The sequence below is a fragment of the Neoarius graeffei genome, chromosome 23, assembly GCF_027579695.1.
Source record: "Neoarius graeffei isolate fNeoGra1 chromosome 23, fNeoGra1.pri, whole genome shotgun sequence".
NCBI classification, from domain to species: domain Eukaryota; kingdom Metazoa; phylum Chordata; class Actinopteri; order Siluriformes; family Ariidae; genus Neoarius; species Neoarius graeffei.
This window is the reverse complement of record NC_083591.1, coordinates 50,317,145-50,339,120: the sequence shown is the minus strand read 5'-3', so window position 1 is coordinate 50,339,120 and position 21,976 is coordinate 50,317,145. Positions and strand designations below refer to the sequence as shown.

General features: G+C 42.9%; 1 protein-coding gene across 1 annotated transcript; it reads left to right on the top strand.

Moving 5' to 3' along the window:
- Nucleotides 1-716: 716 nt before the first annotated feature.
- On the top strand, nucleotides 717-13,007 carry LOC132871262 (GTPase IMAP family member 9-like). The gene is made up of 2 exons (XM_060905383.1): nucleotides 717-788; nucleotides 11,672-13,007. The coding sequence occupies exon 2, from the start codon at nucleotides 11,681-11,683 to the stop codon at nucleotides 12,995-12,997; it is 1,317 nt and encodes a 438-aa protein (XP_060761366.1). The 5' UTR covers nucleotides 717-788; nucleotides 11,672-11,680; the 3' UTR covers nucleotides 12,998-13,007.
- The last annotated feature ends 8,969 nt before the right edge of the window (nucleotides 13,008-21,976 follow it).

The window sequence follows — 21,976 nt, the reverse complement described above, 5'->3', positions numbered from 1 at the left end:
GGAACACAAGACCCTACAATGCATAGTGAGGACAGCTGAGAGGATTATAGGGGTCTCCCTCCCCTCCATCATGGACAACTTCCAGGCACACCGTGTATGCAGAGCCTCTGCCATTGTAAAGGATCCCCCTCATCCTTCCCACAGTCTGTTTGACCTTCTGCCATCAGGACTTGCACTGCAAGGTTCTGCAACAGCTTCTTCCCCCAAGCTATCAGCCCTCTGAACACCCTGGTGCCACCCAACACCTCACTCCCATAACAACCTGCCTCCCTCATGCTGCACTACACACAAAATAGGCAATGGACATTCCAAGCATCTGTACTCCATCACTCAAAAAGGAACAATGGATATTTAGCACAAAACTGCACACAATCACTTTAATCCGCACACTAGCACGTTATTCTTACATCTCTACCTCTTCACACTCATCACACCTGCCTTAGCTCTTGTATTATTTAGTATTTAATGCTGACTGTTTTGTCATGATACTTAATGTTTGCACTATCTAAGCACCTTGGTCTATTGAGAACGACGTTCCCTTCTGCTGTATACTGTGTATGTGGAAGAATGACAATAAAGTTGGGTTGGGTTGAGTTGATCAGGTGTGCTGGACCAGCTCTCTCCTTTTGGCCACATTGGCTGTACACACTTGTATCATTACTCTTTCAGGAGGAAGTTAAATTCAGAAAAAGGAGGAAGTTAAATTCAGAAGAAGGCTACACAAGACAGAGAGAGAGAGAAGCAAAATTCTATTTTCTGAGGAAAGGTTTTTTCTGTGATTTTAAAAAGTGAGTAGTTATGCACTTTTCTTGTTGTTATTGTTTCTTTCTCATTGTTAGTTCTGTAGGAATGATGTTTGTTGCAAAAGTTAAAATGCATATGAAGCGATGTTTGTTTTTTAGTTTGTTTTTTACCTATTGGGCAATAAGCAAAGAAACACTTGTATGTGGAAAATCTGTGAAAACAAAAGAAACCCCAATTAAATTTTAGTCAATAACCCCAGCTGTGTGTGTGTGTATATATATGTGTGTGTATATATATATATATATATATATATATATATATATATATATATATATATAGTATAAACTGGTAGAACCAGTTCTCCTAATAATAAAATACTCCCGACTTTTACAATATTTAATTTATCTAGAAGTTTTTTTTTTCCTCTATTCTCTATTATCCTGTAATGATGCTGCTGGAATCTTAATTTCCCTGAGGGAACCCTCCCAAAGGGATCAATAAAGTCTAATCTAATTTATATTCGGACACAGTATAATAAATGTTTAGATTTCTATACATTTCTGCAAATTCTGGTTACATTTGAAAGTGATATTGCCATTTATACACACGCTGTCTTTCCAGTAGCTAAAAAAATGGTGTACCAAGTTCTTGATAGTTATCAATACTATCATAGCTGAAGAGATTATCCGAGAAATGGGATTTCCAACATGTTAGAGTGTCTGTTCCGTGTTACTACTATAGAGAGCGTGCACGTGACGTCACGAGGTCATGTGATATTCGTTATCCGCCATTTTGGACGGCAAGGTCGCGCATAGAACTTAGACGAACCCGTTCTAATTATCAAGGTGTAATCTTCTAATTCAATACTCCTAGTACATCTGTTAAGTTGATTTTCAGATTGAATGATAGCTGCATACTTAGAAACTAGACAGTCTCTAACGTTTAAAATGGCTATGCCTAGCCCTACTACCCTGGCCTAGTCTATGACAATGTTTCATCTTTTTGACTCATATATGCCTTTGAAAGGCCAATCCATAGCGAAAACTATGGCGGGATGGCGAAAACTAAAAAAAAATCTTGACCGATCACCGAGCCTCATTAGCCGGTTAAAGTCGGTTAACCTATGAGTTTAAACAGGGATGCAAACGGCGGATGCACCTTTTTCACGGCTGAATCGCGCAGATCCGATTTTTTTTTAGGGGGGGCGTTGGAGTGTCAGAATAATTTCATCAAAGTAAATTATGTATTAAAATTACTAAATGAGCAAATGCCGTCACAGTCCATGAAACATAGGAAGTTTTAGTATGAGAATAAAACAGTAAATCAGAAAGCTGCGCACATTTGCGCAGCTTCCACGCACACGTGCGCAGCTTTCTGATTTACTGTTTTTCAGACAAAAACGTACTTATTTACAACCCTGTCATTATCTGGAACTGAGTTTAAATTTCGAACATTCTTAAGATAAAACGTCCTGCATAGTCTCTTTATGATAAACGTCTTAATGCCACTTACCTGTGAGGTTATCAAGTAGACATTCTTCTTCGGTACCTGCCAGAGGTATAGTTGAGATACCCATCCCGCAACAAAATATTTATAAGCTTCCAGGCTCTTGTAAGCTTTGAGGGCTTTGCCAGTGTAACACGATTCACAATTAACAAGAAAATTGTAAATGTCGTGGTAGGCCAGATCGGGCAAATCGCCGGCACCGCAGCTCCGAATTTCCCTGAATAAGGATTGCGGCAAGTTGTACGGATCTGCAATCCCCAACCTGGAACACTTTTCCACGTAACGCTGCCTCACGTCACCTTCAAGATGCTGAACAAACTTAGACAAGTAATTGCGCGATGTAGATGGGGTATTTTCCGAATTTTCTTGGGGATTACTGCCTGGATCCGTTACACTCACGCAAGGTAAACAATCCTGATGCCGTCCAATGTGGCGGAGTGGGCGGAGTACACACGTGCGGGTCACGTGACTGCACATCCTCTATATATCTACACAGGGACGAAAAATACCACCCAGATTTTTATACTGAATGTAGTTGACGTTTTATGATGATTTAGTTCAAATGAAGCAGAAGCAGACTACGACGTTTTTCACAGCCAGTATGCACCATATAAAGATGAACCACTCACAAAGAGCAAGACCAAGACAACAATATGGATGAACAAGCTGATATTGATGGTCTTAGTCAAACGGTATTAGAAGCATATTATGAAGGAACAGGAGCAGTTGAGGCTTGGTTAGTTTTAAACTACATTATTTGGAGAAACAAATTATTTGAAGGAAAGGAAAAGCAAAACATAAATTGTATGTCGTGTGCAGCGGCATTTGTATGACTGACAGTCTGATCTCTAGTGTGGTGATATGACAGAGCGATACCTTTTTCATTCAAATTATAGCCGGCTGTTTGCTGAAAATGTTATGAATATAATTTTTATTATATATAGGTGCAAGTGTGAACATTGTGATGCTTCCAATCTTGTGAGGACATTGGAATTTGGCTGCTGTCGAGAAGTGGTTGATGCTGTTGGAAATATGGCTTTTGACGGTTCTATCGAGCGAATAAAATGCATCACACAGCATGAAGACAACAATTCTCTTAGTAATTGGGCAGTTTTATGAAACTAACATGAAACCTAGGCTTTCGTTTCCATTTTACCTTTAGTAGTATTAATGAGGCTCTTTATGAAGCACCACCTAGTTTTGTTGCATAATGAATAATAAATAGGCTAACCTGACTGTTTATTTATTATTCCATCTCGACAAGAATAGGTCTTAATATTCTTACTTGCCACAAATTTGGTCCACAGAAAGGACAATAAGAATAATAAAATCATGTGACACAGATTGTTCGATTGCTACTGACAGAAAATATAACATTTTAGGATATAAACTTTTTTTTTTTGGGAGTTCACTGGAGATTTCTGATGGCTTTATCATTACAGAGTCTCGGGTTGGTACGGACTCTTTTCACAGGATGGCGTATAGTTTATTTTCACTAACCATTAAGGCAGAATACCTTCTTTCATAACAGCTGTCTTCAAAGTATGCTGAACATAGCACAGTATATTTGCTCAGAAGTTCATGAAAGTCTGGTAGATGCCGCTGCACAAACATGACCCGGTTTCGTCTCAGAGCTGGACTGGATGGGAACTGATGCATCCATGTACCGGGGTAAAATTTATGTTCATATAACTCACATTATTTGGTGCTCTGATGACACAATATCGACCTCCTCTTTGTTTGGGTTTACTGTCTGCCGTAGTGAAATGTGATAGTAAGTTTGCAATCAGCGTGACGTCTTAGCAGTGCTGTATGATGCATTTTGGCTGTGACTTAAAAACAGACAATGTTTTAGTAAACCCATGAAAATTCTTTGCGAACGTAAAAACATCAGTTTTTATGACTGTTGTCTTAAACTTTGCAGTTGTATGTTTGAAAAAAAATCACTTCATATGCAGTTTAAATGGCTAACGGAGAGATACGGAGACTAACAGATTTATATATGTCACGGAGTAATACAGCTCAGGTGTAGGTCCACTCATAAATAAACTGACTCTGCCACAACAGCACTTTAGTGCAAGGTGTTTATTTTACAAAGTGCTCCCAAATAGTCCAACAGTGCAAAGGTGAGAATTATAAATAAAGCTGGCCAGTAGCAAAATTTACTAAGGGAAAAAAAACTAACACTAACGAAAAAAAAATACTTTAATGTAACAAATCAAATACAAAAATATTCCAAAGCAATTCAGTTCAGTTAAATTACATCCAACAACTACAGCCACAATCTGCATTACAATTATGACCCTTTTCCACTACAAACGCGGCTGAGTTGGGCTGAGCCGTGCGGTGCTGAGTCGAGCTGAGCGGGGCTGTTGGCGTTGCATTTTGACTACAATCGCGCTGAACCGTGCTGGCTGGAAGTAGGTGGACACATTGGGTGGAGTTAGCGAAAGTGGGTGGACGTCACGTGATGTCGTTAGGCGGCGCAAACAGTGACATCAGTGACCTTTTAAGCGTAAACAATAAACATGGAGGACATGGAGTCGTTAGTGTTGCTGGTCTTGGTGCTGTGGCTTGTTGTCACTGACAACGCCAACAGATACTAGAGCGTATAGATGAGCCGAGGCGCATAATTTGTCGTAATTCTTCTTCCGGGTTTACGGTGTTTACAGATGGTGGTTCCCAGCGTGCTCGCGGGGCATGTGTGGGCATGTGAGAACACTCCTCCTCACCAATCAGTGCACAGGGGAGTGTCTCCTCACGCCCCTAGCCTCACTCAGCGCGGTTTGGCTCGCCTTAGCCCCACTGCAAAACCGTGCGAGATTTGGGTGCTGAGTAAGGCTGAAGTGGGCTGAGTCGTGCTGCTCTGAGGTAATCGAAACGCGAGCTGTGTTGGGCTGAAGTGAGCTGAAAAAGGGTAGTGGAAAAGGGCCATTAGTTACCTGAGCTAGTACTCTGTTGCTTCTCCTTCTCTCTCTCTCTCTCTCTCTCTCAGAGTGATCAGGGTGAACATTTTATACTCTCAGCCCCTCCCCCAGGTCATACCATTACACAGTTTTAAAAATAAATTACGCCAAGTAAACATTTTTAGACATAAATAACACAGCCATCAAATAGCTTATCAACAATACCCTGCATAAGCATCCATTTCCCAACAGTTTATACCCCACAAACATTATTATTTCATTGATTTGCAAAACACCCCTCAAAACTTGGTTTTGCCCGTACCCATGCTGCATTGCGCAGCCCTGATGCTACTGAATTAGCTCTCTGTTATTGCTGCTTGGGTTGGCCTGTCATGGCAGCGAGCAAGCCATTCAAACCCTCCCCAAACAAACACCGACCGGACTAAAACCCCACGGAAAAGACGGACAAGACAGAAAAAACAAATCAAACACAAGACACAACCAACATTACCTAGACAGCTCAAATAAGTAAGTATATGTTTATTTTAATGAGTTATGATTTTACCGCAGTAGGGAAAAAGATGCGAGTTTAATTGTATTTACGTGTGGTGTGTGTTGCTACTAAAGTCAGGTGTGCACCCCTGCTGTAGTAACTAACTGGGATAGAGAAAACAGACTTGAAGAGGAGCTAGACAGAGCCCTCTGTCACATTACCTCCCCCTTCTCCTAGATTGCCGAGCATCGGCAATCTGGACAGGTAGTCAGCCATCAGATTTTGTTTTCCTGCTTTTTGACGGATCTGGAATCTATAGGGCTGTAATGCCAGATACCATCTTGTCACTCTGGCATTATGGTCCTTCATGGTCTGTATCCACTTCAGGGCCCAATGGTCAGTATCCAGATCAAACTCTCTTCCTAGCAGATAATAACGAAGGCTATCCAGTGCCCATTTAATTGCAAGGCATTCTTTTTCAATGGTGGAGTACCTTTGTTCCCTGGGCAGCATCTTCTGGCTGAGATAGAGGACTGGTCTTTCTTCTCCTGGCTTCCGTTGTGCCAGGACTGCCTCAATTCCCACAGATGAGGCATCAACCTGCACAAGAAATCGCTGAGTGAAGTCGGCACTTTGCAGAACAGGAGCGGAACACAGACATGTCTTCAGGGTAGTGAACGCTCTCTCACACTCTTCCATCCACTCAACTGGATTCTTGGCGGCTTTGCTTGTAAGGTCAGTTAGGGATGTGACGATGGTGGAAAAATTGGGTATGAAACGCCGATACCACCCAACAAGACCCAAGAAAGACCTGACCTGTTTTCTGGTGCGAGAATGTGAACTGTTCTTAATGGCCTCCACCTTGTCCACTTGTGGCCGAACCTCCCCATTGCCAACAAGGTATCCCAGGTACTTGGTTTCAGCCTTGGCCCACTTGCACTTCTGGACATTCAGGGTCAGTCCTGCCTCTTGGATACGGTGGAGAACCCTCCACAAGTGATGGCAATGTTCTGCCCAGGTCTGGCTAAAGATGACCACGTCGTCCAAATAGGCAGCACAGCAGTCGTCACACCCCTGTAGGACTCTGTCCATAAGCTGTTGGAAAGTTGCTGGGGCTCCATGCAGCCCAAAGGGCATTATGGTAAACTGGAAGAGCCCTACAGGTGTTCTGAATGCTGTATACTCCCTGGACTTCTCCTCCAGTGGCACCTGGCAGTAACCTTTGCAGAGGTCTAGCGTTGTGATGTACCTGGTACGACCAATCTTTTCTAGCAGGTCATCTATTCGGGGCATTGGATAGGCATCGAACTGTGACACTGCGGTGAGCTTCCTAAAGTCCATACATATCCTCAGGGACCCATCCCTTTTTGGGACAACTACAATTGGACTGCTCCATTTGCTTGTCAATGGCTCAATGACCCCCAGCTCCTGTATGGTTTGAATTTCTTCCCTCAGTCCAGACACCAGGGTCTCTGGCACCCTGTAAGGCCTTTGCCAAATTGGAGTAGGGTCTTTTAAATGTATTCTGTGCTCCAACACTCCAGTGCAGCCCGGTCTAGGCTGGAACAAAGCTGGGAAGAGGTCAAGGACCTTCAGCAGATCCCTCTGTAGGTCATTCTTCAAATGATCAAGGGTTGGTTCTGCCTCTCTCTGCTGCTGCCAGGTCTGCACATTGTCTTCATCCTCTCTATCTGCCTCCACCCTCTGCACCATCATCACCTTGGCTTCCGTTCTGTCCACCTCTGCTGTCACCTCCTTCACCCCCTTTCTGTCCACCTCTGTCTTGGCTTTTATTTCATCTGTCTTCATCTCCTTACACTCCTTCATCAAGTTCACATGGTACACCTGTTTAGTCTTGCCCTTGTCAGGATGATGTACAGTACCTTGTAGGTAACTGGACCCATTCTCTTAGTGATGACATAAGGGCCTTGCCATTTCACAAAGAGCTTGCTGGTACTGGTGGGAAGCAGCAACAAGACCTTCTGACCTGGCTTGTACTCACGGTGTCTGGCATACTGGTCATACCAGAGGTTTTGGGCCTTCTGTGCCTTTCTCAGATTCTCTGTAGCCTTTTCTCTGTACTGGTCCAGGCAATCCCTCATTCGCAGCACGTACTGCACAATTCCTACTTCTGATGAAGCGTCAGGTGATTTCTCCCAGGCTCTCTTCAGCAGGTCCAATGGGCCCTGAACCTGCCAGCCATACACCAACTTAAATGGGGAGAACCCTGTGGATGCCTGAGGCACCTCTCTATATGTGAACAGGAGGAAGGGTAGCCATCAATCCCGAACTTTGCCAGTATCTGAGACGAACTTCCTCAGCATGTTCTTGAGGGTGTGGTTGAATCTCTCCACGAGCCCGTCCATCTGTGGATGGTAGGGACTGGTCCGGAGGGCTTTGATACCCAGCTGCCGGTGGAGCTGCTGCATCAGTCTCGATGTGAAGTTTGTCCTCTGGTCAGTAAGGATTTCCTTCGGGAATCCGACCCAGGAGAACAGCTGGACCAGGGCACTGACGACCTTCGGCGTGGTGATTGATCGAAATGGGAAGGCCTCTGGATAGCGAGTCGCATAATCGCATATGACAAGGATGAACCTGTACCCAGAGCTGCTCTTCTCAAGTGGTCCCACTATATCCATAGCAATCCGTTGGAAAGGGGTGGCGATCATGGGTAGTGGATGCAGAGGGACTCTGTCAGCTCTCCTCACAGCACCTGTTTTCTGACACACAGGACAGGATGCATAATATGCACACACATCGGCATACATAGAGGGCCAGTAGAACCGTGCACCTAACCTAAGGTAGGTTTTTTGTAAAGCTAAATGACCTGCCCAGGGAAGTGTGTGTGCGAGGTGAAGCACTAACGGTCGACATGTTGTTGGTATGACTAGGCATTTGACATTATCCTCCTCAATGTACAAAATACCATTTTCCACCAACACTTTTTCCCCATCTACCCCCTTGTGATCACCCTCTTTCCCATTTACTTTGTCAAATAAAAATTTCAAAGACACATCTGCAGTTTGCAAGGCCCCAATGTTCTCTGGTACCTCCCACAACCCCTCAGCTTTAAGCCCACCTACTTCCGGTTTGACCACCGGTGTACCCAGATGCTTCTCTAGACGCCGTTGTCTACACGTCTTTCTGGGGGCTTTGGACCCGCCCTGACACAGACTACCACACAAGTCTGGTAGGGGCTCCAGTCCTACGCGAGTTTGGGATCTTGTAAACACTGGACAAGACAGATGCACATCTGCAGTTTCACCCTTAGGGGCAGTCATGAGATCAGCCAACACTGGTAAGTCCCTGCCTAACACCATGTCAGTTGGTAAACCCTCCACCACTCCAGCATTAATCAAAAACATTTGTGCATTTACAGTTACCGTGACCTCCATTGTCGGGTATTCCTTCTTATCACCATGTACACATTGCACAACCATTTTCTTTTCATAGTTCAGATTATCAGCAGGAACAACACATTTGTTAACAAGAGTCACAGAGCTTCCAGTATCAAGCAGTGCTTGCACAGCTTGACCATTCAAAAAAAGTTCACATTTCAATTCATCACCATCAGCATCCCCACAAAGACAGTCCCCCTCCCTTGGTACATAACAGAATCCATTCAGCTTTGGCTTTCTCATAGGACATACAACAGCTTTATGACCCGGTTGCTGACAGTAAAAACAGACTAACTCCTGAAATTTATTCTGCGCATTGTTCCATCTTACAGCCCCACCTGCAGTACCTCTACTGTCCCGCGTAGATGCTTGAGGTCATGCTTGAGGTGGTGGTGTTGCTTGAGATTGTAGTGGTGCTTGAGGTCGCTGATTACCCCTCCGATGCACGTTCAAGTACTGCATGGCAAGTTTTGCAGCCACTTGCCCATCCTTTGGCTCATGCTCTTTGACCCAGGTTCTGATGTCGTATGGTAGGACTTGGACCAGCTGTTCCAGAATAATCATCTCTGCGATGTCCTCCTTGGAATGCTGCTCAGGTCGTATCCAGTGATGATAGAGGCCCTTCAGGTGGTTATAGGTCTCAGTAGGGGTCTCTCCAGGTGGTGTCGTGGACGCTCTGAAGCGCTGACGATATGTCTCCGGTGCAATATCAAACTTCTCCAGCAGGGCCTCTCACAGGTACTTGTATGTGTTGGAATGCTCCTCATCCATGGCTGTGTATGCAGCAAGCGCCTTCCCAGTCAATAGTGGCACCAGGCGACACACCCAGTCTCGCTCTCGCCAAGCCCAGGTTCTGACCATGCACTCAAACCGCAGTAGGTAATCTTCAATGTCTTCCCCTTGCTGATAAACAGGCATCTTGGGCTCCTTATGCACAACCCTCGATGGCCGGGATGGCTGAGAAGCAGGACCCTGGGTGAATTGAAGAGCAGGAACTTGCCATAGCTCATCAAAAGCATCTGCCAATGTCTCTCGGGCCGCTGGATGTCGACAGGGGGTTGGTGTGGGGAGGCCCATCTGTGGACTCTCAGACGCAGTTGTTGACGCTGCCGGGGCTGTGTGGTGTGGCTGTTGTCCTCCTGCTTGCCCTTGGATGAAGTGTGTAGGTAGGCCACGGAATTCTGCCAAGATGCGCTCCTCACGTTGCAGCTGGGTGGTCAGTAAATCCCTCAACAGGCCTGCTACTTCTCCCATAGCCCTGTCTGTCTCAGGTGTTGTCGCTGTAGCCGCTGCTTCTGTGTGTAACCGTGCTCGGGCTTTGGTGTGCTGGTCTGCTGGTGTGCTAGCCGTCATCTTTGGCCGTACATCTGGTTGTGTCTGCTCCAACTGCTCCTCAGAGGCATCCGCCCACTCATCGCCCTTCTCGCCCTTTACATCCACCATTTTGGGTGTTTCAGATGCACTTTCTGTGGCTGGCCAATCCCACTTCTGACACCATGTGTCACGGAGTAATCTTTCTGTGGCTGGCCAATCCCATTTCTGACACCATGTGTCACGGAGTAATACTCCAGTGTAGGTCCACTCATAAATAAACTGGCTCCGCCACAGCAGCACTTTAGTGCAAGGTGTTTATTTTACAAAGTGCTCCCAAGTAGCCCAACAGTGCGAAGGTGAGAATTATAAATAAAGCTGGCCAGTAGCAAAATTTACTAAAGGAAAAAAAACTAACACTAACGAAAAAAAAAAAACTTTCTAAATGTAACAAATCAAACACAAAAATATTGCAAAGCAATTCAGTTCAGTTAAATTACATCCAACAACTACAGCCATAATCTGCATTACAATTAGTTACCTGAGCTAGTACTCTGTTGCTTCTCCTTCTCTCTCTCTTTCAGAGTGATCAGGGTGAACATTTTATACTCTCAGCCCCTCCCCCAGGTCATACCATTACAGTTTTAAAAATAAATTACGCCAAGTAAACATTTTTAGACATAAATAACACAGCCATCAAATAGCTTATCAACAATACCCTGCATAAGCATCCATTTCCCAACAGTTTATACCCCACAAACATTATTATTTCATTGATTTGCAAAACACCCCTCAAAACTTGGTTTTGCCCATACCCATGCTGCATTGCGCAGCCCTGATGCTACTGAATTAGCCCTCTGTTATTGCTGCTTGGGTTGGCCTGTCATGGCGGCGCGCAAGCCATTCAAACCCTCCCCAAACAAACGCCGACCAGACAAACACCCCACGGAAAAGACGGACAAGACAGAAAAAACAAATCAAACACAAGACACAACCAACATTACCTAGACAGCTCAAATAAGTAAGTATATGTTTATTTTAATGAGTTATGATTTTACCGCGGGAGGGAAAAAGATGCGAGTTTAATTGTATTTGCGTGTGGTGTGTGTTGCTACTAAAGTCAGGCGTGCACCCCTGCTGTAGTAACTAACTGGGATAGGGAAAACAGACTTGAAGAGGAGCTAGACGGAGCCCTCTATCACAATATATATATATATATATATATATATATATATATATATATATATATATATATATCCTACACTATTCTGTTGGTGTTACTGAAATATAAGGTTGCCTTTCTGTCCAAACAGCATCCAGAGATGAGGCGAAACTCCACCAGTCTCCATGGAGCCGTTCAGTCCCCAGGAACTCGGCTACGGTTGGTGCTGCTGGGCAGAACAGGTTCAGGTAAAAGTGCCACTGGAAACACCATCTTGGGTAAAAAATGCTTCACATCTAAACTGAGTCTGGACTCAGTGACAAACCAATGCCAGAAGGAATCTGGAGTGGTTCAGGGGCGGAACCTGGCACTGATTGACACTCCTGGCTGGTTTGACACCTCCCTCCAACCAAGTGAGATAACACAGGAAGTGTTAAGATGTCTGACCATGTGTTCCCCTGGACCACATGCATTTCTGCTCATCATACCAATCGCTCGCTTCACAGAGGAGCAGCAGAAGACTTTAGATATGATTGAGGCAGTTTTCGAGGAGAACATCAGTGACCACACGATCATCATATTTACCCGTGAAGATGAGCTGGAAGGACAGACAATTGAGCAGTTTATATCAGAACAGGGCCAAAGAATCCAGGATGTCATTGCACGATTCGGTGGCCGTTTTTTGGCTTTCAACAACAAGAACCCAGAGAACCAGGACCAGGTGGAACGGCTCCTGAACAAACTGGATGAGATGCTGGAACAGAACAACTATGGTCACTTCACCAACCAGAAAACAGAGGTTGTACAGAAAGCACTGGCAATATTGGAACAGAAAAAGCAAGACAAACTAAATGCATCAATTCAGAAGGCCAAGCAGGAAGTACAACAGATGGCTAAACGTCGCAAGGCTGATATCATGAAAGCCTTGGAGATAATGAAGCAGGAGATAGAAAGACGCAGGAGTCAAATCCATGGTGAAATCTGCCATTTAAGAGCAGAAATTCACAAAAAGCATGAAAAACCTTATGGAGAGCTGCAGTTGCTGCAGGAGTCTCTAAAGACTGCAAAAAACAGGGTCAGAAAGCTGGAGAAAGAGATGGAATTAAAGATAAAAGAAAGTAAAAAAAAGAAAAGGGATGTGGAAAAATGTAGCAAGGAAGAAGAGCAGAGAAGAGAACAAGAAGAGAGAGAAAAAGCTTCAAATGAAGATGAAAGCAAATGGTATTACGATGAAAAATATTTCACTATTCTGAAGTACCTCATCATTTTTTTGGGAGGCGCTGGAGCTGGATTAGCATTGGGACCTGCACTTTTTTTCACCGCTGCAGCACCTGTGGGACTGGCGGCAGAGTTAACTGCACTGCTCGGACCAGAGCTTGCAGCTGCCGTGTTGGCAGTCGGGACAAAAGCAGCTCCTTTAATGGGTGCAGCAGCAAAGGTAGCTCCATTGGTGACTGGCCTTTGTTCCATTCAGTAACACAAAAGTCAAAGCATATATCTGTCTGATTACCTAAGTTTGGAAAAGTCAGTAATGTTGCCGTCCTCCAGTCCAGGAGTGTAAAACAGCCACAGAAAATAAATCTAAAATGTTCTCAGTAACTGAATTGCAAAATATTAAAAAAAAGTTTGTATCTGTTTTTCTACTCGAGCAAAATAGACCAATAAATTGATCAGTAATTCTCCATTAGCAAGCTACCAGTTTTACATATCATCACATCGGAGTCCATTTCCTCATTAAGTCCACATATTAGTCCAATACAATCCCAATTAAATCCATTCCAGTTTGTAACACTACAAAATATGAAAAAGTTCAAGGGGGTGAATATTTATGCAAGACACTGCATGGTAAAACTGCAATTTGGATGTGAATATGGTAATAGTAATGAATTGTTCATTTGTTTTGTAAGTGAAATAAATGTATTCAATCTGGCTGATTTGACATGGGACTAAGTGTATTGTGGCCTGTTACCCCTTAGTTTCACACCGCTGCTCTAATCTGTGTGATGGAATTAGGTCGTATCAGATGCTTGTAGTGTGCAGGAAAATAAGAAATATGTTATTGATCTTATTGAATATATTGACTGTGATAGCAATAAAATTAAGAGAAATTTTAAAAACACAAAACTTTTTTAAAGACGTTTCAGCATCTCATACCGTCTTCAGTTTCATAAGGAATGACGAGTCTTACATCACATGACAATATATACACCATGAACCAATCAACCAACTACAACACACATTAAAAAATTAAGATAAAGCATAGGATTCCTCAGGAAACTGAAGATGGCATAGGATATGCCGAAACATGTCTTTAAAAAGTTGTTTTGTGTTTTTTAAATTTTATTACAATCATAATCTCTTTTATTATTCATTTTTGCATCTACTAATCATAGTCGGTGTAGGGCTTGCATTCTTTGCCATCTAATACAAAGCAATTCTGTCTTTGGGCTTTTCAATGATGCAATAATTTCAAAACATTTTACTGCAAACAAAAAAATCAATATAGTAAGTAGAACTGTAATTCTAAATATTTCTATGTTAATACATATTCCTAGTATGTACATGTTCCATTAATCAGATTTATAAGTTTGCATGCAACAAAGTACATATGGGGTTAGTAGACTATTGTAAGGAATGACAATGCATCTTTCATAAATACAATAAATTTTGAATTTTTCCTAATAGTGTCTCATTTATTTTCATTCATACATCTTTGTTTATGAATGTCTTTTATTTACATATCTTTGTTACCTCGCCCAGGACGGAGTCCACCAGATGGCGAGGTATTGTTTTCGGTGGGGTTTTTTGTTCACGATATTATGGGAAAATGGTTGGATCAATCTTCTTGAAACTTTCAGGATAGATGGGCATTGGTCTCAAATAGAACCTCCAACATTTTGAGGGTCATCCGGTCAAGGTCACCAAAAAGGTCAAAATCGTTTTTGTTGTGGCTACTGCCTCATATAGAGGCGCTAGCCACTACGTCATCGTGCTGTAAGAGTGTAACGATCGCACGCTGTGTTCCAATTAAAATGGCCGGTGAGTGTATACAATTCGGTTCACCATTGAAAATAAATGGACTAGACTAAAGAAATTGCTTTCAGACATGTTTATGCTTATTACAGAGGTAAAGTGCGTTCCACAGAGTTCTAGCGCCGGGCCATTTCCGGGAAATAAGGGTTTGGGTCATGGCGACAGCGTTTGTATATCAGCCTCGGTTCAGAGGTTTCAGTTTCAAAAAACTGTAAGAGGTAAGAGTCGAATAATATAAAGTACAGACGCTTGGTATATTTTACTTCTGTGATTTTTAAATTATTCATTTTTGGATTATGTTTCATTTTTGTGGCTACTGCCTCACAGAGTAAATACAAGGGCAAGTCAAAAAGTTCTAAGACAAATTGAAAAAAATCTTTTTATTTATGAAAATAATAAAAGCTATTTCTTTACATATCCTTCATTTAAGTTTAAACACTTCTGCAAGCGGTGTTTCCATCGGAGAATTCCTTCTTTGTAGAATTCTGGGGGATATCTTTCACACCTTTTGAAATTATAACATCTGTCTTAGAACTTTTTGACTTACCCTCGTATATATGCTATATGGACATGGTATCAGAAAACAATTTTATTTATAAGCAGTAGCCACATGTACCCATAGGGTACCTATTTTTTTTTTTTGCAATATCTTCTTTCATATTCATCATAAGTGCTACCAGACGAGGTTTGTTTTGCCTGGCAACATTTGTTTATGTTTGGTTTGATTTAATACATTTCTTACCACCTAATAGAAAAAAAATAGATTCTGTTATTTTAGAGTTTGTAGAGTTTGTCAGTGATGCTTCTCATTTCCTTTTTAAATACAGCTCATAGCACTGAAAGTACTTTATTTGGAGTTGTCTGCTAGCATTGCTGTTGCACAAGGCACAGGAACTTGTACAACAATGGCAATCGGCATATTGGCTCAAGATAAAGCAAACCTAAGCATAATGATCACTGGGATATTTAACTCAAATGCCAACTGGAAAAAAAAAAATCACAATTGTACCACCCCGCCCCAATTTAACCCTACTGGCCTTCCACAGTGCAGTAACCGTGATTCTTTCATGAACAAATGCAATTTTTACGTGTTTGGATAAAAGCTTTTTCAATTATTTAAAAAAAAAGTTTTATGCACTTTTCCTGTTTTTAATTGTTAGCTAGCTCAGTAGGAATGATGGTTGTTGAATCAGTTAAAGGGATAATAACAGGGAGATGCAGCCAAAATGTTAGATTCCAAATTCATTCTGATTTGATTATTAAGCCAGTCTCTCACTGGGCTGCGACAGCCTGCGACTAGTTGGAGACACAATTGCGATAAAATATGCGAATTAGTGACAATTTTCACTTGAAATCACACTGAATTGATATTCGCATATTTTACCGCAACTGTTGTGTCTCCAACTAGTCGCAGGCCGGCTTTCCCTCGGCACGCAGGGAAGTAGAGGAAGCCTCACGGAAACTGACTTGAGAAGGATTTGCAACGGCTTTGCGACACCAGCGACGCGTTTGCGGCTATTTTGAGAGAAATTTTGCCGCTCAAATTTTTTGAACATGTTCAAAATTTCAGCGACGAAGGAGTGACACTTTGCGACTCATGCGGGGAAATTGAGAAGCCCCGCGAATGTTTCAAGACACTTTTGAAACTCTCTCGCAAATGATGCTCGCAATTTGTCGCAAGCTGTCGCAGCCCAGTGAAATACTGGCTTTAGTTATGAGGTCAAATAAACCAAGACAGTTTTACCATAAGACAATATTTCAAATATATGTACATGTTCCTGTAGAAAGATTAGCCCTGTCTATACCAATCCACTCACTAATCTTACCAAACCTCACATATACAGTGCTGAGCGTAAATGAGTACACCGCCTTTGAAAAGTAACATTTTAAACAATATCTCAAGGAACACAAACAATTTCCAAAATGTTGACAAGACAAAGTTTAATATAACATCTGTTTAACTTATAACATGAAAGTAAGGTTAATAATAAAACTTAGATTACACTTTTTTTTTTTCAGTTTTACTCAAATTAGGGTGGTGCAAAAATGAGTACACCCCACAACAAAAACTACTACATCTTGTACTTTGTATGGCCTCCATGATTTTTAATGACAGCACCAAGTCTTCTAGGCATGGAATGAACAAGTTGGCGACGTTTTGCAACATCAATCTTTTTCCATTCTTCAACAATGACCTCTTTTAGTGACTGGATGCTGGATGGAGAGTGATGCTCAACTTGTCTCTTCAGAATTCCCCAAAGAAAATAATTTCTTTCCACCACAAAGGTGAAGGCTACAAGAAGATCAGCAAAGCTTTACTTATCAGTCAGAATACTGTAGCAAAAGTGGTACAAAAATTTAAGAAAGATGGAACTGCAACCATCTCACAGAGACGTCCAGGTCGTCCATGGAAGTTAACACCTCGACAGGAGTGTCTTCCGATGAGAAGGGTTGAAGAAAATTGGCATGCAAGTTCACTGCAGTTATTTAAAGAAGTAGAAAGCCAAACTGGGGTGACTATTTCCCGTGACACAATACGGCGTACACTGCAGAGGAATGGCATGCATGGATGCTGTCCACAAAAGAAGCCTCTACTAAAGCCCAGGCACAAAAAAGCCCGCCTAGAGTTTGCCAGGGCCCATGCTGACAAAGATGAAGACTACTGGGACTCTATACTCTGGAGTGATGAGACCAAGATAAATGTTTTTGGAACTGGTGGCTTCAAAACTGTATGGCATCGCAAAGGTGAGGAATACAAAGAAAAATGCCTGGTGCCCACAGTGAAACATGGTGGTGGCAGTGTCCTTATGTGGAGCTGCATGAGTGCTGCTGGTGTCGGGGAGCTGCATTTCATTGATGGCGTCATGAATTCCCAAAGTATTGCTCTATACTGAAAGAGAAGATGCTACCATCACTCCATGCCCTTGGTCATTGTGCACTTTTCCAACATGACTAAACACACATCTAAGGCCACTGTTGGATTTCTGAAGAAGAACAGGGTGAAAGTGATTCAGTGGCCAAGTATGTCTCCTGATCTGAACCCAATCAACACCTATGGGGAATTCTGAAGAGACAAGTTGAGCATTGCTCTCCATCCAGCATCCAGTCACTAAAAGAGGTCATTGTTGAAGAATGGAAAAAGATTGATGTTGCAAAATGTCGCCAACTTGTTCATTCCATGCCTAGAAGACTTGGTGCTGTCATTAAAAATCATGGAGGCCATACAAAGTACTAGATGTAGTAGTTTTTGTTGTGGGGTGTACTCATTTTTGCACCACCCTAATTTGAGTAAAACTGAAAAATGTGTAATCTAAGTTATATTATTAACCTTAGTTTCACGTTATAAGTTAAACAGATGTTATATTAAACTTTGTCTTGTCAACATTTTGGAAATTGTTTGTGTTCACTGAGATATTGTTTAAAATGTTACTTTTCAAAGGCGGTGTACTCATTTACGCTCAGCACTGTACCTCCAAATATTAACCACATGAACTAAGAACCTTGAAGCTCAACATGGAAAGTTGCCCTCTCTAAAATGGTGGCGTCATTGGCGTGCTGGTTTACTAATGAGACGCCATTTTTCCCATGTTGAAGTGTCTCTCGCCCTCTAGTGGCTGACTCCATTTCTATTCTTTTTCAAGCCCAATCTCAGAAACGGTTCATTAGATTACGTGTGATGTAGTTGAACCGACTTCATAAGAACTTTGTATCATTTCCTTTGAGCTATGTAAAGAGTCTTATTATCTGGCTATGATGCTAACAGAGAAATTACATGCGAATTTATTTGTACACAGTAACTACATAAAAATATTGAAAACTAAATTAGAGGTCAACCTTAAAATGCTTTTGGAATAAAATGTTTGATTGAAATATTTGTGATGTGTTTAGTGATCCTGCTGCTGTATTTTGAGGAGTTAGTGGTTGTCTGCTGCACTCAGGTCACAGGGGACATTACTAGTTCAGATACAAACAGGATATTACATGGTGGCAAAAAGATCTCATCTCATCTCATTATCTCTAACCGCTTTATCCTGTTCTACAGGGTTGCAGGCAAGCTGGAGCCTATCCCAGCTGACTACGGGTGAAAGGCGGGGTACACCCTGGACAAGTCGCCAGGTCATCACAGGGCTGTGGCAAAAAGATATGAAGTTTTTCTTGTGTTGAAAAATACTTCACTCGTTCACTTAGCTCACTCATGAAATATATTCATCACTCGAAGATAAACTTCATATCTTCATGGCACCATGTAATATATTCTCTCTCTCTCTCTCTCTCTCTCTCTCTCTCTCTCTCTGTCATATATATACAATTAAAAATGCCACTGGAAACACCAACTTTGGTAAGAAAAAAATGCTTCTCATCTAAAGTGTGCATGAACTCAGTGACAAACTGATGCTAGAATGAATGTGAAGTGGTTCAGAGGTAGAGCCTGGCGCTGTTTGACACTCCTAGCTGGTTTGACTCCTCCGTCCAGCCAAGTGAGATAACACAGGAAGTGTTAAGATGTCTGACCATGTGTTCACCTGGACCACATGCATTTCTGCTCATCATACCAATCGCTTGCTTCACAGAGGAGCAGCAGCAGACTACAGATATGATTGAGACAGCTTTCGAGGAGAACATCAGTGACCACATGATCATCATATTTACCCGTGTAGACGAGCTAGAAGAAGAGGAAGTTGAGTAATTTATATTGGAACAGGGTCAAAGAATCCAGGATGTTATTGCACGATTCGGTAGCCGTTTCTTGGCATTCAACAACAAGAACCCAGAGAACCGGAACCAGGTGGAACGGCTCCTGAAGAAGCTGGATGAGGTGCTGGAACAGAATGACTACAGTCACTTCACCAACCAGAAAATCAAGGTTGTAGAAAATTGCATATCCTCTTGTCAAATTCAATCTGCAAGCTAATTTAGTTAATTCACACCCAAAGAACTTCATATGAAAGTCCCAGTCTTTTCATTAAAGTGCCACTGGCTTTATGCAGTGTACTCGTTCTGATACGGTCCCACGCTGCTTAATTGTGATTGGTTACTTTGCCGTTCACTCAGTCCAAATAAACACTACCTTGACAACTGCTATTCACCTGAGAATGTTGTCCTTTTCTCGGCAAGGTCGGCAAGGGCTCAGCTTTCCAAGGCCATCAGGAAAGCAAAATGCCAGTACGCACAAAATATTAACATCTACTTCTGTGATACTAAGGACCCCAGATGCATGTGGCAGGGCATTCAGGCCCTAACAGATTATAAAATCACACCGCATACCAACAACAATGATGCCCATCTCCTTGAAATGTTAAATGACTTCTACGTATGGTTGAAACAGACTGAACAACATGTGGCATGCAAGTCCATGCCCACCCCTGAGAAGCAGGTGCTCTGCCTGGCCCCAGATGGCATGAGGAGGACACTCTCCAGAGTCAACCCACACAAAGCTGCAGGCCTGGACAACATACCAGGGAGAGCACTCAGGGACTGTGCTGACCAGCTGGCAGGTGTCCTCACAAACATGTTTAACATCTTCCTGAGCCAGGCTGTGGTCCCTGTGAGCTTCAGAAAGATCACCATCATACCAGTGACGAGGAAGTCAACAGTTACATGTCTTAATGATTACTGTCCAGTAGCGCTGGCTCTCATCATGATGATTTGCTTCAAGCGTCTGGTCAAGAGACACATTCACTCCATTCTGCCCACTTCACTGAACCCCTCTGCAACTTGCATACTACCCCGATTGCTCCACCAATGATGCAATCTCCGAAACCATGCACTCTGTTTTATCACATCTGGACACAAAGGATACATAGGTTAGAATGCTGTTCATTGACTTCAGCTCAGCATTCAATGCAATCAAGAGGAAACTCTCTCTGCTGGACCTTGACACTCCGCTCTGCAACTGGATTCTAGACTTTCTGACAAAGATTATAGTCAGTGTGCATCGGCAGCAGAACATCAGGCACCATCATGCTTAGCACAGGTACCCCCCAAGGCTGTGTACTCAGCCCACTGCTGTTCACGCTACTCACCCACAACTGCATGGCCAAGTCGGAATCCAACTTCACTGTCAAGTTCGCTGATGACACAATAGTAGTGGGCCTCATCAGCAACAACAATGAAACACCACACAGAGAAGATGTGGGAACAACTGGTGAGCTGGTGTCATGACAACAATCTGTTTCTTCATGTAGACAAAATAAAAGAGATTGTTGTTGATTTCCAGTAAGGGTCGACTGATCACCTTTCCCTGTTCATCAGTGGCACTGTAGTAGAGAGATTCAGAAGCACCAAGTTTCTTGATGTGCACATTTCTCACCTGGTCCATCAACATCAACTCTGCTATGAAGAAGGCACAAGAACGTCTTCACGTCTTGTGGAAGCTGAAGAGAGCCGGCCTTCCCCCACCCATCCTCACAACCTTATACAGAGGAACTGTGGAGCATGTCCTAGCCAGCTGCATCACTGTGTGGTTCGGGAACTGCAAAATACTGCAACACAAGACCCTACAATGCATAGTGAGGACAGCTGAGAGGATTATAGGGGTCTCCCTCCCCTCCATCAAGGACAACTTCCAGGCACACGATGTATGCAGAGCCTCTGCCATTGTAAAGGATTCCTCTCATCCTTCCCACAGTCTGTTTGACCTTCTGCCATCAGGACTTGCACTGCAAGGTTCTGCAACAGCTTCTTCCCCCAAGCTATCAGCCCTCTGAACACCCTGGTGCCACCCAACACCTCACTCCCATAACAACCTGCCTCCCTCATGCTGCACTACACACAAAATAGACAATGGACATTCCAAGTATCTGTACTCCATCACTCAAAAAGGAACAATGGATATTTAGCACAAAACTGCACACAATCACTTTAAACTGCACACTAGCATGTTATTCTTACATCTCTACCTCTTCACACTCATCACACCTGCCTTAGCTCTTGTATTATTTAGTATTTAATGCTAACTGTTTTGTCATGATACTTAATGTTTGCACTATCTTTGCCAGTAGTTCCCAAACTGGGGGGCGCGGTGGAACTGCAGGGGGGGCGTCAAAGGATCTCCTGCTACACACTCCAGTCCAGCTAATCGTGGTAATGCACTTACCTTCACTGGGTTTGCAAACCGCGATAAAATAAACAAGAAGAACGAGTGACGTTTGTTCTGCAGAAACCGTAGAAGAAGAAGACGTGAAAAGTAGAGTGAGAAGTAGCCTAAGAGTGAAAAGTAAAGATGGACAGGTTTGTGACAGGTGCAAAGCGAAAATCAGATGGCAAGTCAAATGTAACAAGCGATGCGACCCCCACAACAACGGAAAAGAAAAAGGTAAAACAAGAAAATATGACGAGGCATATCTGTCCCTGGGCTTTACAAGCACTGTGGTCAGCCAAGAAGAGAGACCGCAGTGCGTTGTGTGTCTAAAAATACTAGTGG